This window comes from Syngnathus leptorhynchus, chromosome 2 (genome assembly GCF_054491065.1).
Source record: "Syngnathus leptorhynchus isolate UIUO chromosome 2, UIUO_Slep, whole genome shotgun sequence".
Lineage (NCBI taxonomy): Eukaryota > Metazoa > Chordata > Actinopteri > Syngnathiformes > Syngnathidae > Syngnathus > Syngnathus leptorhynchus.
This window is the reverse complement of record NC_141196.1, coordinates 10,866,414-10,883,249: the sequence shown is the minus strand read 5'-3', so window position 1 is coordinate 10,883,249 and position 16,836 is coordinate 10,866,414. Positions and strand designations below refer to the sequence as shown.

General features: G+C 40.8%; 1 protein-coding gene across 2 annotated transcripts; it reads left to right on the top strand.

Moving 5' to 3' along the window:
* Positions 1-1,172: 1,172 nt before the first annotated feature.
* On the top strand, positions 1,173-5,402 carry LOC147060702 (homeodomain-interacting protein kinase 1-like). Of its 2 annotated transcripts, none has more exons than XM_085905505.1 (8): positions 1,173-1,399; positions 1,600-1,791; positions 1,855-2,036; positions 2,805-2,928; positions 3,010-3,123; positions 3,197-3,283; positions 3,403-3,596; positions 3,728-5,402. In XM_085905505.1, the coding sequence occupies exons 1-8, from the start codon at positions 1,196-1,198 to the stop codon at positions 4,188-4,190; spliced, it is 1,560 nt and encodes a 519-aa protein (XP_085761631.1). In that variant the 5' UTR covers positions 1,173-1,195; the 3' UTR covers positions 4,191-5,402. The 2 variants fall into 2 exon arrangements, with proteins under 2 accessions (XP_085761631.1, XP_085761632.1); XM_085905506.1 differs by having other exon boundaries at positions 3,403-3,635; positions 3,728-3,833.
* Positions 5,403-16,836: the final 11,434 nt, after the last annotated feature.

Below are 16,836 nucleotides of genomic sequence, written 5' to 3'. Positions count from 1 at the left end.
TAGGGACATTCCAGGATTCCATTTGGACATTGAGCTGTGTCATGCCTGGTTTAATTGGGTCTATCATCATTTCAAAACATTTTTCTGATCTACCCCAAATAAAGTTGAGCTATATTTGTAGGTTTTCCCTGACAGTTTGTTTGCGGTAAATCCGACTGGTCATAATTCCTTCCACCTTGACTGAACCCAGTTGCCCGAGTTACAGCTCATGAAAACAGGGGTGTGTCGACTTTTTCTATCCATTGCATGGTGTGGAATAGTTGTGATTGAGACACTTCTTCCTCTGGAGCTGATATTCAGGCCTTAAAACGTCTCAAGTTGTAGATTTAAATACATTAATTGATAAGTACAGCAGGGAGGCATAAAGCTCTTTGCATCACTCTCTTGCCACGAATATCAGAATAAATAATGCAGTCAGCTTTTCTTTCTTTTCTTTTTTTTTTTCTAAAATCTCCCTTCAAAGCAACTGCAAGGATACTGCAGAATACTGACAATCTGAGCATTAGACGGCATGTTTTGGTGCATAATGTTCGTCAAAGACTCGGGATATTGCCTAAAGGATGATCAAAACGTTTTAGACAAGCTCAAAATCTGCTAGATGTGAATTAAACCCCAAGGAAAAAAAGATATTTCTGTTCAACAAAAGTTAATTTTCCAAGAACATGATGATATAGACACAAAAAATAAAGAATACAACCGGACTTTATCAGTTCACTGCTGTGACATTATTGTCATAGGATTGCACATTTTTCATTTTGTTCATTTTCAGTTTTCTGCATGTGACGAATATTCCCGGGCCGCATTTCGATCAATAATAATTCTTATATGAGCATATTTTTGTATGATGTGTGAGAGGATTTCACTTCTGTGTGAGAAAGTTTCACATCCTTACAGAACTATTTGAGAGCTTTTCAGGAGCGTGTGAGCGAGGTAATCCTGAAAACAATTCCTTCCGGCAATTGATCGGTTTTCTGCACCACTAGATGCACTCGTTCTCGACAGCTTTCAAGATGATGCCGTTTGTAGACATCATCGCAGTCAAATGACCTATTCCATGACCTGTGCGCTTATGTGATTGTGATGTCACGCAGCATCATGGCACCCTCAAAGGTATTCACCACCGCCGCACGTTTTTGTTGCATCTCTTCATTTACGAATAAGCTACTAAGACAAGTGCGCAGGTAAAGCAGCAGAAATGGACTCTTACGGCATATTTGGTGACCGCTTGGTCCCCGGTGCCCGGCTGTACTCGGCGTCCACCAGCTACAAGGTGCTATCGTTGCTCAGCAGCGGTAACTTCGGGAAAGTGGCCAAATGCCGCAAGATGGACAGCAACAAGACGGTGGCGGTGAAGATGATTAGAAATCAAGGCAGCTTTGCAGAACAGGCCAAGATTGAGGTAGAGTCCGATTCAGTTTGTTTTTGAGATTCGTACCAGAAGAACCACCCGCAGTCCGTGAACATCAGAGATCATACTGCATAAAACGAAAAAAAGAACGCCCACACAACAAAAAAGATTGTGGTTTAGCGTAGATTGAATTGAATGCAAGTTGTTTTCACCCTGCTACACTTTCCATTTGATTCATGTCCAATCTGCAGATTGACACGCTGCAGAAAGTAAAAATGATGCACAACTCTAAAAGACATCTGCTTCTGTGGAAACGTGTCTTCAGCGACATGGGGCACATTTGTCTAGAATTTGACTACCTTGACAAGAGTCTTTATGACCTCATGAGGGAACGACAATTCAAACATCTTCAAGTGAAGGAGATTCGACCGGTGCTCCATCAGGTATGTTGGACAATCGGATAGGATAGGAAGACTATTGACAAACCGTTCCTTATCACCTTGCAGCTGGCCAGCGCACTGGACCACTTGAAGCGCGCTCATATTATTCATGCTGACATCAGGACGGACAATGTCATGCTGATCGATCACCAGCGGCAACCGTTCAGAATCAAAATCAGCGACCTCGGCTTGGCCCAAGGCGCGTCAGCCACCAAAGCCAACTCCAACGGTCAGAGTCATAAATACCGGTAAGAACCCCGAAAACCTGACTGTGAATTGTCCGTCTCTAGCTTGTTTAAGAACAAAAGGTGAATCTTGCCTCGGTTGAGTACTGGTTTGATGTTTCTGACATATCGGTTACTTTTGGCTTGTTTAGAAAAATCGCTTTAAATGTTGGCAGTAAGTTAGGGTTTTCATTTGCTTATTCCAATCCACGCAAAGGCCCACCATCAGAATCTGCTTTCTTGACCAAGTTTGTGGATGCCAAACAGGGAATTTGACTCCGGTTGATCTTAGCCTCTGTACGACATTAAGTGACTGACAACATTCAGGCAACTAACAACATTTAGGTGGCGAGAGCAGGATGTTATTGCACGGGGATGTCTCTGAGTCTCTGAGTGGTGTGAGTTCATCAGAGCGACAGCCGGGGGGAAGAAGCTGTGTCTGTGCCTAGCCGGGGGGAAGAAGCTGTGTCTGTGCCTGCTGGTTTTGGCGTACTGTAACGCCGTCCGGAGGGGAGTAGTTTGAAAAGACTGTGACCTGGGTGAGAAGGGTCTGAAGAGATGTTACTTGCACGTTTCCTGGTCCTGGACAGGTACAAGTCTTGGATAGATGGGAGTTTGGTCCCAATTATCTTTTCCGCAGACCTGATTGTTCGTTGCAGTCTGTGCTTGTCTTGTTTGGTGGTCGATCCAAACCAGACAGTGATGGAGGTGCAGAGGATAGACTGGATGATGGCATAAAATCTAGAGGTAATGAGTTTCGATGAATTTCATTGAGCATTCATCCCCTCACAGGTCTCCAGAGATCTTACTGGGGGCTCCATACAACGAGGCCACGGACATGTGGTCTGTCGGCTGCGTGGCGGCTTTCCTCTACATCGCCACTCACATGTACCCAGGCAGAAGGGAATATGAAACTGTAAATGTCCAGATTATATTTCCCACTAAAGTAAGACCAAGGAAATTGTTCTTGATCTCGGTCTCCGTGTTGTGCCTTCAGATACGGTACATTATGGAGGCTCAAGGTCCGTTTCCAGAGAACATCCTGGTTTCTGGAGAGAAGACTGGGGACTTTTTCCTTAGGGACAACAAAACCAGTTCTTGGAGACTGAAGGCAACTTCATTTGAATTTTGGATGTCAGAAGCTAAAGAAAACGTGAAGGCTAACCACAAAAATGTCTCCCCAGACTCCAGAATATTACCAACAAGAGACAGGATTCGTGGCACGAGACACCCGAAAGATTAAAATGACTTCCCTCAATCACCTTCAGCAAGTATGTCATAAAAATCAAAGACCTCGCCAGTACTGTGCAATAAACCTCCGGCACCTGGACGGCCCTGCCATGAAGAGAAACTACCAATAATCGTACTATTGATTTTTGACTTTTTTCAGCTCCAGCCTTGGGTTTTTGACACCAAGTACCCAGCTGACAAAGATGTGCACGCAGACGACAAGCAAATGTTTGTGGAGGTGCTCAAGGGAATGCTCCACCTCAATGCGTCCCAGCGACTGACTCCACGTCAGGTCCTGGCGCATCAGTTTGTCACCATGAGCCACTTGAAGCCTCATCGTGATGTCAGCCAGGAGTACGTTGGTAGCCGAGTGGAATGAGGGTTCAAATACTAGTGTGGAGACTGGATTATACATTTTCAAGCAAAGGTTATGCTTTCAAAGTATGGTTTCCAGCCTGTAATATAAATACGCCTTTGTGTTGTAGGGCAAAGTCATGCTATGAGTTGATGTCCTACTGCGAAAGGGAAACATCTCGTGCTAGCAAAAGAAAATCTTCTACAACCTTTCAAAGAACTTCCACAAAAAGAAACCAGAAGAAGAGAAACTCCAGTGCAAGAGTCCACAAGAAGTCCCACGATGCCACATTTAATCCCCCCAAAAGAGTAAAAACAGGAGATGAAGACAACCACGCCAATCAAGCCATACAACCTGCTTCCAAAATAAGCCTCTCTCCGCCCTCGAATCCCTCAAAACTTAAGTCTAAGGATGCAAAGTACATCAAGTTGAAAACTAGATTTGCGGCACGCTTCATGGAGGAGCAAAGTGCGATGGATGAGAACCAGATATTTCAAAGTGGTCCAACTCAAAACCACCAAGTTCTTCACCACTGCCGTCCTGAACCAGGAACAAATATTCCAAAAAGTGTACTATTAACACAAAAGTACTAACGATTTTTTTTTTTCAATAATCGATTAATCTTTGTATTATTTTGTCAATCGGGTTAACATTTTTTAATTTCTAGCCCTGTATTAAAAACAGGAGATACAGTATTTCAAATTGACAATGCAGAAAATGCACAAACATTCAGTTACTGGTTTGCTTCGTAATGTCTCCGAAAATTAGCAAAAATGTTGGCCATTGTTCGGCAAAGTAAAATCTGACTTTTGAAAATGCTTTATTTTGATTCAACAAAAAGTCTGAAACACTATAGAAATCTGAGAATATATATACTGTTGAGAGGCTGTGATTCCAAGGATTTGGACTATTTTAAATTAAAGTCTCAAAATGATTGATGATCAACAATTATCACTTAACATGAAAGTCAATTTGTTTGATTAACTGTTGCACCTAGAGACAAAAACACTATATGTCATAGTTACCTGTTCACTAAGATCAACGCGCACTTAAAACATGAGCGCTCACCAGTATAACGATCGAGCGATGGAAGGGATGCCTAGAATCGTTTCACATATGTTACCGTTTGGATGCAGGGTTTTCTGTTGAGTAAAATTAAGGTTAGGGTTTAACTCTAGGGTTTTAAGACAGGGTTGTGGTTTCAAGGTAGGGTTTCAAGCCAGTGTTAGGGTTTCAAAATAGGTTTTTAAGAAGCGGCCTTTTGATGGAAAAAACATTTCACAGCAGCTGGCTAACTACAAGTTTGGCAAACCCCCATCTACTGCATTTAAAAATTCAACTTATTTAGCTCTAGTAGTAATTTAGCTTTAGCTTATTTGGCAGTGGCTCCTCTCGTTTAGCTCGTAGCTCATCTCATTTAACCGTGTAGTTACCTCACCTCATCTAAAACTGAGAAAATGTTCAGAGTCTCTGATCAAGTGACATGAAAACAGCAGCTTTATTTATCCGGCAGAGGAGGACACCCAAATGTCACACGGGTGCGCTTTGGCCCGGCGGACAGGCTTAGGTGGCGAGCAAAGGTGCTGATCCAAACTGACATTTGAAAAAGTGGCGGGCGGCAAAATGTGCATTCGAGCGATTTCGCTTTGTTCTTTGTCGGATTAAGAAGATACAAAAACACTTTGCCAATTCAGATTAAATCCAACGGGACAACCTTGCACCTCCGACTGTCCGGTGTCACTTTAGCTCGCTCGCTCGCTGACGTAAAAAAGGCAAAGCCTGAAATGTTAATCTTCTCTTTCAAAATGTTACATTGTTGTTTCTGTACAGATGCTATAAAGACTAACAATTACACACTTGTGTTGAGTGTATAAAATGATTTTTGTTGTTGTTTTAATGTCATTAATTTCAGGAAGAGTCAGCAATTGTCACTGTTTAAGGTTCCATCTACATATAGTGAATGCCTTTTTGTGTTTCATTAAAACACAAAGGAGGCACGAACACATGAGAAAAAGCAAAAAACGAGCTCGACTTTCCCGTCAAGAATCCACCGGGTGGGCTGACAGTGGTCCCCAACCACCGGGCCGCGGACGCTCGTCCCGGTCACATGACATGTCACCCCGGTCAAGTAAGCAAAAATGAGCAAGAAACAAAGATGTTTGGAAAGCTGCTTCGGAAAGGGGAAAAAGCCCAATGAGGAGACGGAAGAAGAAGAGGTTACGACTTCTGAGAAAAGGAAAGCTGCATTTAAAAGAGCATTTCAGGAGTCCTACTTAAAATATGGATTTGTCGCCATAGGTGACTCTGACGCGCCAAGCCCACTTTGCATCATATGTGGCGAGAGGCAGGCTAACGAGGCATTGAAGCCTTCAAAACTGCTTCCGCACATGGAGACCAAGCATCCTGCATTAAGAGACACACCTTTGGAATTTTTTGAAAGAAAAAAACGTGAACATCAACATCAACAGCACACTTTGGGTGTCATTGTCTCCGATTACGCCTGGATGGGACCGGCTCGTTTCTGAGAAACAAGCATCAGTGCTCCCACTAATTCAACGTAATGGTGAGTTTGATTTTTGTGGTTTATATTTGTTTTTATGCCACTCGTATCATTTTATTTATATATTTATCATCATTATTTATTTAGATATAAATGTATTATTTATATAAAGGCCGGTCCGCGAAAATATGTCTGACATGTAACCGGTCGGCGGCTCGGTGACGCACTGGGTAGGACGTCCGCCTCACAGTTAGGAGGTTGCGGGTTCGATTCCACCTCCGGCCCTCCCTGTGTGGAGTTTGCATGTTCTCCCCGTGTCCGCGTGGGTTTTCTCCGGGCACTCCGGTTTCATCCCACATTCCAAAAACATGCTTGGTCGGCCGATTGAGCACTCCAAATTGTCCCTAGGTGTGAGTGCGAATGGTTGTTCGTCTCTGTGTGCTCTGCGATTGGCTGGCAACCGGTTCAGGGTGTCCCCCGCCGACTGCCCGATGACGGCTGGGATAGGCTCCAGCACGCCCGCGACCCCCGTGAGGACAATGTGGTTCAGAAAATGGATGGATGGATGTAACCGGTCCGTGGCGCATAAAAGATTGAGGGCCACTGGGCTATGACACACTGATTCCAGCATATAATCGGCCCACACCCACACTGCGCAAAATATTTTTTCAGTCGTGAGTCATATGTTTAGCCAACTTCTAGGAGAATTACACCATCGAGGCTACGACCACAGACAATGTTGACAAACATACTCATCTATGGGTAGGTTAAAACATTTTTGTAGAAGTCAAAATGCATTTTTTAAACCAAAAAAAAAAAAAAAAGAAAGAATCTGGTCCAAAGTTTAATGTCACTTCTAAAACTGTAATTCACTGTACAGGCAATATTTTGAAAACCCTACACTCATTGTAAAAATTATTCATTAATGCTTCTTTTGACTGCAGTGAAAAAAGAATGAAATATGCTACAAATGTTGATCAAACTGTTATTCGTGTGTTAGCATTTTACATGATCAAAAAACACAATTTAAAATTTTGATTTTCAAAAAGCATTTAAGTGAAACAATATTCTGATTTTAATTTTTTTAACTTTGTCAAAATAACTGTTTTAAAAACACTTCATTAATTGACAATAAAGCGGACTTTGACTTTGACTTCGAAAAGACAATTTAAATTGTCTACTTCTTATTTTTTTCTCGTCAATGTCTTTTAATCTGATCCATTTTTAATTCATGTTTTAAATTTAAGATCAAACCATTTATTCTAAATTCAATATTTTTAATATTCTGAAGGGTTCTGAGAAAGATTTAAAAAATCATGGCCATAAAACTGTTCCAATATAATTTAAAAACAAAGCTTATTTTCATTTTATTATATTTCTAAAAAATCTACTATTAAAATTAATTGTCAACATATTTACGTGCTGTGTTCATCTATCCATTAGCAATTTACTGTATAACTTTTCCTCATGAGGTTTCTTTTTTAATCCAAAATACTTTTTTTAGGAGTAATTTTTAAAAAGGATATTTAAATATATTTATATAATCATTTGTTTGTTTTGCTTGTTTATCAGTTTGTTTGTTTGTTTAAAATGTTGACATTGTACATATATCTGGCGTGATTTCTTGAATGTTTGTCTGGTTGAGAGCTATGTCTCGCCGGCGACAAGGGATTTTTTTTAACATTATTCAGTAAAATGCTCCGGTAAGGCCTGCTGGTGGTAAGTTTGAGTGTGAGTGTGTCTGCATGTGTGTGCGACGGTTGAGCTTGACAGGCAGAGTTGATTGTATCAGCTTTGCGTCTCGAGAGACCACCACTCGACTCTGTGCTTTCATTCACCTCTGAATTCTGGCTTGTGTCCATGTTTGCAGAGAGGTGTTTGGGGCTGATATTATTATGGGATGGCAGCCATCATTTTGGTCAGCCTCTGACCTTGTGGACTTGAGTTAATTGAAGTTTGAGCTTTATGGGTGAGTCATCAAACTTTGCCGGTGCCCAACCCACTCTCAAAAAAAAAAAAAAAAAATAAGCATTGTCTATCTGTCTTGTGTACGTGATTCTAATTTGTTAGCATGGCCAAAAATGGATTCACATGTCTTTGAAATCATATAAATAATCAAATAATGGGGTTTACATTGCCTTTGAAGGAACCCTGGAAATCACCAAATGAACCACACAAAGGCCACTTTGAACCAAAATGGCAGACTTCCTGTCTTTGCAGGCATGGCTCCTTCAGCCTCGACTGATGATTTTATGTTGCTGAGTGAAACTAGTTTTGAGGTGAATTTTCCCGTCAAATCATATGGCACCTATGACCCAATTTAAGCAGACCTACATTTTCACACTAAAATTACCTTCATAAAGACAGACGTTTTTTGGAAACAGCTCTTCTAGAGGATCTCATCAGGTGGCAAAGTTTGAAGTCGCATTGTATGACACATTGATTTCCTACATCTCCCACAATCCCCGCTCTCGCAAGACCGTATAATTAAGTTTGTGTGTGTGTGTGTGTGTGTGTGTGTGTGTGTGTGTGTGTGTGTGTGTGTGTGTGTGTGTGTGTGTGTGTGTGTGTGTGTGTGTGTGTGTGTGTGTGTGTGGGTGCGCAGCCTTGGCGCAGCCTTGGAGATCAGTTTGAATGTGACTGATGCTGGAGAAATATCATCCCCATTATGAATCTTGCACGATACTTTGGATAAGTGACTCATCCATCTGCATTAAAGCTCTGAATTCATTTGCAATCGCCTCCGAGAAAGTGAGAAAAGACAATCCACTCTGAACTCCACATTTATTGACGTGAATTGCATGTCAATGGGAATGTCTATCAAGATGCATGGAAAAGTCTCAAGGACCTATGTCAGAAAATGAGGAGGAAGTCAACCATTTTGGTTTGTAGCAGCCATTCAGGGACAATAACTACTTTAAGCCCGACTTTAGGGGCTGAATTTTCAAATTGTAGATTGTCCTGGTGAAAATGTATTTTAAGAGTCTCAAGCATGACTATATCAAACATTTACTCAATAGTATGCCCTGGAAAGAAAGAAAAAAATCAGCTTCTAAGACCAGTTTCACTTGGCAGAAATTTGGTTGGTATGTCAATCATGAGGAGACCCACTAAAAAGTCTGAAGGACCCAAAAGCCACACAAAGTCATTTTGGTTGAACGCAGCAATTTTTCGTGTCATTTTGGTTGTTTCCAGGGTTACTTTAACGGAAATTCAGCCCCTAAAGACAGTTTTACCTCCCAAAAAGACATTTTATACACATGCAAGTACAGTAGATCCATAGAAAAATCTGATAATCATTTCAAGGATGAATCATTGCTGCTTTAAATCTTATTCAGATTTGCTCTCACCCTTTAAGTACTGATTTTAATAAATGCTACATGTATCATGAATGAATGCTTCATGTCCTGACTGGAGAGCCAGATGATTAACATGGCAAAAAAAAAAAAAATGCTGAATCACTCTTTTGCATGTAAATAACATGATGCTTGCACGCTGTCATTTTTCTCATGCAGCCACAGCTTTGTCAGCTGGAGTCCACCTCCCCCTCTTTCACCTCCTCAATGAATTACACTCCTTTTCCCACGAACTGGAATACAACAGCGCAATCTAGTGGTTTACTTTGTCGCAATCTCCTGTTTAGATGCTCATTAGTGCTCTCTACTGTCGCTCCATGATAAAGTAAAAAAAAAATAGTTCAATTCTAGCTCTCACAGGCCCTATTTCACCCCATTGTTGTTAACTTTCATTGCTGTTTTCCCAGTCGTTTTGCTCATTTAGTCTTGTTCTAGTATGAGTGATATTTATTGCTTTAACAGCTGTTGTCACTGACATGGCACATAATGTTCCCCCACAGCCAAATACTCATTTTGTAGGGATTATTATTGGTATTTGTTTTGTATTGCATTGACATCAAGCTAAAAAAAAAAAAAAGAAAGAAAGAGAGATGCCACGAGGTGACGGACAGGACCGTGCTATATATGCAAACATATTGATTGAAGCTGAAATTGGCATAAACCAACCTCAGATTTATCAGTATGAAACCTCATTGAAATTGAGCCATCTTGAATCATTTGAACCAAAATGGCAGAATTCCACTTTGCTTTTGGGTAATGGACCTTTCGACTTTATCATTCGTCTTATAATGAAAGACATAAGCACCCAATTTCCACCCTGTTATGATAATCGAGTCCACACACGTACTTGTTGATTTGCAAAACTGATGTGGGGGCGGGGCTTTTATTTTCATTTTTAGGACACAACCTGAAAATGGCGTGAAAAATCCAGGCCGCTTCTGAGTCCGTAGTGTTGTGAAAGGTAGCCCAGAAAGGTGAGCGCTTTGTCCCAAAATGTATATGCACAATATGCACTTTCGAATCTAGTGTTCTAAATCTATCTAAAAGTAAAGTTTCTACTGTCTGCAACTTGACATTCTCCAGAAATATGCAGTCAGAGGCGAGACAGAGAAATAGGTAGCTCCACACAAGGAGGCCACAATATTTCAGGTGTCGCGCCTCCCCGGAGAATCTTGTCAGGAGGACGGAGAGCGAGGGGAGGGAGGGAGGGGGGGGGGGGGGTCCAGCATGCATTTTTCATCACGAGTCGTTTTTGCAGGGGCAAACATTGTGACTTGATTGAATTGAGTATGAAGGCAATCGGAGTTCTGAAAAGTTTTGTGTTTTATTTGTTGGATGCTATTCTCGATCCGCCCACACTCAATAACAAAAATGAACATTTTTCATTTTTATCTGTATTTCTAATATGGTATCATTTGGTTCTACTATTATTCCTACTGGACATGTTTATGTTGCTAAGAAACTGACTTTGACACTGAATTCGAGTTAGTTTGAATTGGGATAATTTGCTTGCAGATATGAAAATATGTCCTCGGTGTGGCTGTGGGTAAAATGAGGTTGAATAATGGATGGATGCTATTTAAGTAGCCCCCTGCAGCGAGTGAAAAGCGCTGTGGCCTGTTCAACATGTGCTATCTCGTTTCGCCTCTCGAGGGCAGCAGAGTACCACTTCCAACATGGCTCCAAAGTGTATACGGTAGTTTCATACAGTGACGTCATCGCTGTTTCTATGATTATGAACTGCATCTGTCGCAGTAAAGCAGGAAAAACGAAATTTGAAACTATAGATATTCTTCATTTCATGAAAATTAATTAAGGAATTGTTCAAATGAAAAATAGTCTTGATGCATTTTTTACCTCATGCGTATATGAGGTTAAAGCAGGAAAGGGATGTCTTTATTGTAGTTTATTTTAATATTTTTACGTCATGATATTTAATAAATCAATCCACTAATTTCTTAAGGTAAATAAGTAGAATTAATAAAAGAAGCATAATTGAAACCTTTTATTCATCTACTTTACATTATTTGACAAGTGTTCCTAATAGTTTTGGCCAGATGGGCCAAACATTAGGAACAACAGTAAGTCCAATACAATGCAGCTCCACAACTCACAGTGGACTCGGGAGCAGGCCACACCCCGAGGCCTTGCCGGGAATCCCTCATTTCCTGTTTCTAGATTCTAGTTCACATTCACCGGAATATTCTTCCTATCCAGTTCCTCCATATCCCAATTTGGTTAGGAAGTGGAAGGATATCTTGTAGCTATGCTTCCAATATATTCCATCAAGGTTCAAAAGCAGCATCCACACAGGAACACTTGAAGGGAAAATTGGAGCTTGTGGATCTTTCCAGCTCTACCTGCCAACAAATGTGGTCCAGTCACTTTTCAATTTCAAACCTGTTTAGGCGGACAATTTTATGCACAGTGGTAGTTTGTGGTTAGGATTAGGGAGCCAGCTAGGACAGACTGTAGCAGCAAATACATCATCTGATAGCTTGTTTGTCAAGTGTGTACAGAACTTACAAAACAGACATTTGAATATTTGTTCCACAGAATTTGATCAATTTTATTTTTTTTGTAGCATTTCTCTGTGCTGTGCAGCTGCTTGTGATAGCCCCTCTGCATTGCTGGTTCAGGGTTTGTGGTCCCATTATTTTGTGGATTTTATTGGTACAATCTATACAGTGTTGTTTGTATTCAAGCACATGCAACTTTATTTCAGAAAAAAAAATCACTCAAAATGTGAATTTTAAGGCAGGTGAGGGAGGAATAAAAAAAAATATGGCTACTCGTAATAGATTCAGATCCCCCAAGTATTATTAAGTATTATTCTTGGGGCGAAAAGGCAAGAAGAAATTTGATTGTTTGATGCATTGACTGTTAATAACCCGATGACATACTTCTTTCTCTGAAAAAAAAAACGTTTTTTGTTTTTCCAATCTTTTTGGAACATTGTATGAGTAAGAGGCTGATTTATTTATTTTTCCCTACAATGAAACTACTTTTTATTGGATAATGACATTTTACATCATGCTGCGATTATGTCATAGCTCCATGCTGGACTAAATTGTTTCCATTAATCTTCAAACAGAAAAAATCAAATGTGTGTTTTTTTGTTTTGTTTTTTTCCACCAAGATGCATCATATAAATAGATCTTAAGCTCTAAGGGTCAACCATTATCAGGACTCAACAGGCAGGAATTACTCAGGTAAGCCATCTCCTGACACCTAATGAATTAAAGCGACTCAAAAATAGTCCGACAACTGCATCCGCCTCGACCTGGATTGCCCTTGAGCGACTCGTGGAATTTCAATCATGACTGGCGGCAACGTACACGCAAACAATACATAGTTCACTTCCTCTCCTTATGTGGTCATGGGAATTTCCTACAGATATGGACATTGTTTTTCCTGACACATACAGACAGCTGAAACCAGGCTTGTTAAGACGTCGGCATGCTCAGACGCAGCCATCATGTTGTGACTCTGAGGGCTCATTTACTCATGTCCCATTAACTCATGTATTAACCATGTGACATTTACTGAAAACATTTATGTGACCTCAAAACACTCTAGTTGCCACAGGGGGATGAGATGATGGGATAATCACACATTTTTTCCAGCAAATCAAATAAGTAAGGATCAAAGGTTGAAAGGCTTGTTGTACCCTGTATGTGTATTGATGAAAGTCATTTTCAAGGCACCTGCATAATGTGTTTGACAAGCCCATCAAATGAAAAAAAAAAATGCTTTAGGAGGTTGCAATGAAACTCGTTTTATTGGTTTTCTTCGCAATTGCATGATCCCCCTCATTCATCAAGACTGAGGCTCCACAGAATGTACCGTAATTTTCGCTCCGGAGTATAAGTCGCACCAGCCATAAAATGCACAATAAAGTGAAAAAAAAACATATATAAGTTGCACCCTTGCTACATCGCGGTTCGTTTATCGCGGTTTCACTACATCGCAGATTTTTGAATTTTGAAAATTTGTGAAAAAAATCACAAATAAGTCGCTCCTGAGTATAAGTCGCCCCTCCACCCAAACTATGAAAAAAAACGCGACTTATAGTCCGAAAATTACGATACTTTGAAAAAAAAGAATGTATAGCTTTGCTAGCAAAAAAAAAAAAAAAAAAGGTAGACGTCTCATAATGATGACATCACGTCATGCTTCATCTGAAACAAAACCAGTGATTGCAGTGATATTTGGTGACGGACGCATTCCTTGGAGGCTCATGGGATCATGATATGATCTGTGGACGTGACATATTGCTAAACCTGCTGTTATTTTAGCTCCGTTTGCTCACCTTCAAACGGAGTTGATTCAAAGGATCAACAGCGTACCAAATAATTCTCCATGCTTGTTGAACCATGCTAAGTTGGGTTTGACAATCAATAATGCAGTGAGCGGGGCAATGCCACGATAAAGACAAGTGGGTCACGCAGAGAGAGGAAAAAAAAGAGTGAACATGTTCGGGCGAAGACAAATTAATGTCAAACTTCAGACATTGGCTCACCGCCCAAAGGCAAATCCTGAAATACTTTTCAACTTTCCCGAAAAATGAATAAAGCAAAAGTCTCAAGCGGCTGGATAGCAACTTTTCCAGCTTCAGGCACCCCCTCCCCTTTTTATAACAAGCCTTCTGATCTATCTGTCACTGCGGATTCAGTTGGTTTCATTTATCTGCAATGGTGTATATGATATACGATATTAATTAAAGTTTACAGAAAGGGCCCACTCCGCCTTTTTCTCATTCGTTCAATTCCTATAGCACTTGTCCTCATTGGGGTTGTTGCAAGACTAGTTGCCAATCAATCAAAGGTAGCATAAAGGCAAACAGCCAGTCGCACTAACATGCGCACAAATGCAGAATGTATCCTCTTCAATGAATCTCATATATGCGTTTTTGCATGTTTTCAGTATTCACTCAAAAAAGTTTAACTTTGTTGGTTAATTATATATTTTTTAAATTTGGCACTTGTATTCTTGCACTCTTGTGCGCTGCTGTGAAAAGTAAATTTCCCTGCTGAGAGATGAATAAAGTACTATCATCATCATCATCATCATCATCATCATCATCATCATCATAAATAAAAGAAAGAATATTAACAACTGTTTATATATACAGCATAGCTAACATTTTAATTGATTATAAATAATTGGCTGATTTACTCTAAGTAGCAAAAGAGAAATAGTAGTAAAAGAAATTTATGAATCATAATGAAAGGTATTAATAACAACAATGAGAAATGAGAACTAACCCTAGCTCCAACCCTAACCCCAACCCTAACCTTAGATCTAACCCTAGCCCTAACCCTGGCCCTAACCCCAATCCTAACCTTAGATCTAACCCTAACCTCAGTGCTAAACCTAACCCTAGCCCTGACCCGAGTCCTAACCCTAACTCCAGCACTAACCCTAACCCCTAACCCGAGCTCTAACCCCAACCCTAAACCCTAACACTAACCCTAGCCCTTACCCTAACTCTAGCACTAACCCTAGCCCTAACCCTAACCTTAGCCCTAACCTTAACCTTAACCCAACCCTAGCTCTAACACTAACACTAACCCCAACCCTAAACCCACCTCTAATACTAACCCTAGCACTAACCCTAACCCTAGCTCTAACCCTAGCTCTAACCGTAACCCCAACCCTAACCCTTGCCCGAACCCAAACCCTAACCCAACCCTAACCCTAACCCTAATCCAAACCCTTAACCATAGCGCAAACCCTAGCTCTAAACCTAACCTCAGCTCTAACCCTAACTTTAGCCCTAACCCTAGTCCTAACACCAACTCCAGCACTAACCCTACCCCCTAACCCTAGCTCTCAACCCAACCCTAAACCCTAACCCTAGCCCTTGCCCTAACCCTAGCTCTAACCCCAGCCCTAACCCTAACCCTAGCTCCAACCCCTAACCCTAACCTTAGCCCTAAACCTAGCCCTAACCCTAACTCCAGCACTAACCCTAACTCCTAACCCTAAACGCAACCCTAGCTCTCACCATAACCCTAACCCTAACTCTAACCAAAACCCCAATCCTAATCTTAGAAACCCTAAAAGTAGTTTGAAACCTTCGTTGGAAACCCTAACCCTAGTTTTAAAACCTAGTTTAAAAGTCTAACCTTGGTTTAAAACCCTAATCGGAAACCCTAACCCTAGTTTGTAACCCTAATTAGCGATCCTAAAACTCGTTGGAAACCCTAGTCGGAAACCCTAGTGAAAGCCTAGTTAGAAACCCTAATCTTAAAAAACCCTAAAAGTAGGTTGAAACCCTCGTTGGAAACCCTAACCCTAGTTTTAAAACCTAGTTTGAAACCCTAACCTCGCTTTAAAACCCTCGTCGGAAACCCTAACCCTAGTTTGAAACCCTAATTAGCGATCCCAAGACTGGTTGGAAACCCTAGTCGGAAACCCTAGTTTGAAAGCCTAGTTAGAAACCCTAATCTTAGAAACCCTAAAAGTAGTTTGAAACCCTCGTTGGAAACCCTAACCCTACTTTTAAAACCTAGTTTGAAAGCCGAACCTTGGTTTAAAACCCTAGTCGGAAACCCTAACCCTAGTTTGAAACCCTAATTAGCGATCCCAAGACTGGTTGGAAACCCTAGTCGGAAACCCTAACCCTAAAGCCTAGTTAGAAACCCTAATCTTAGAAACCCTAAAAGTAGGTTGAAACCCTCGTTGGAAACCTTAACGCTAGTTTTAAAACCTAGTTTGAAAGCCGAACTTTGGTTTAAAACCCCAGTCTAAAACCCTACCCCTAGTTTGAAACCCTAATTAGGCGGGGTTATTTTTGTTTGGAACGGATTAAAAAAATAAAAATCCCATTATTTGTAAGGGGAAAACAAGATTCGGAATTCGAACGATTCACTTCTCGAACAGCCTTCTGGAACGGATTGTGGTCGAAAACTGAGGCTTCACTGTATTTGTATGAATACATTTAAAAAAAAAAACATTTTAAGTGTACCTCCAGAGATCCCAGATTGAGGTCTTAATGGGGAAAGGGAGCAAAACTGTAAAGTTTGATACTTATCTTGTGTTCCCATTTTTTGTCAAGCCCATAACGGCAACATGTTGGGAACAGATATCTTATATGCCACATCACTCCTCTTTTTTTTTAATCAATAGGTGACCTTTATAAGCTGCCATTCAAGAAAAGAAAGTAAAAGAAGAGTCCACTGCCGGCCAGTCTGTGAGCAAGGCTGCCGCCTGCTTCCTCATCCAGCATGAGATTTCCATGGCAACCACGTGGCTAGTCAAACAGAGTCTACCAAATCTGAGTTTTTCTCGCTACTGGCCCCACATGCTAAACAAATAAATCTCAGTCAAGATGCCACGCTCAACTTGGACTCTGATTATTTATTATTTACTCCTTGG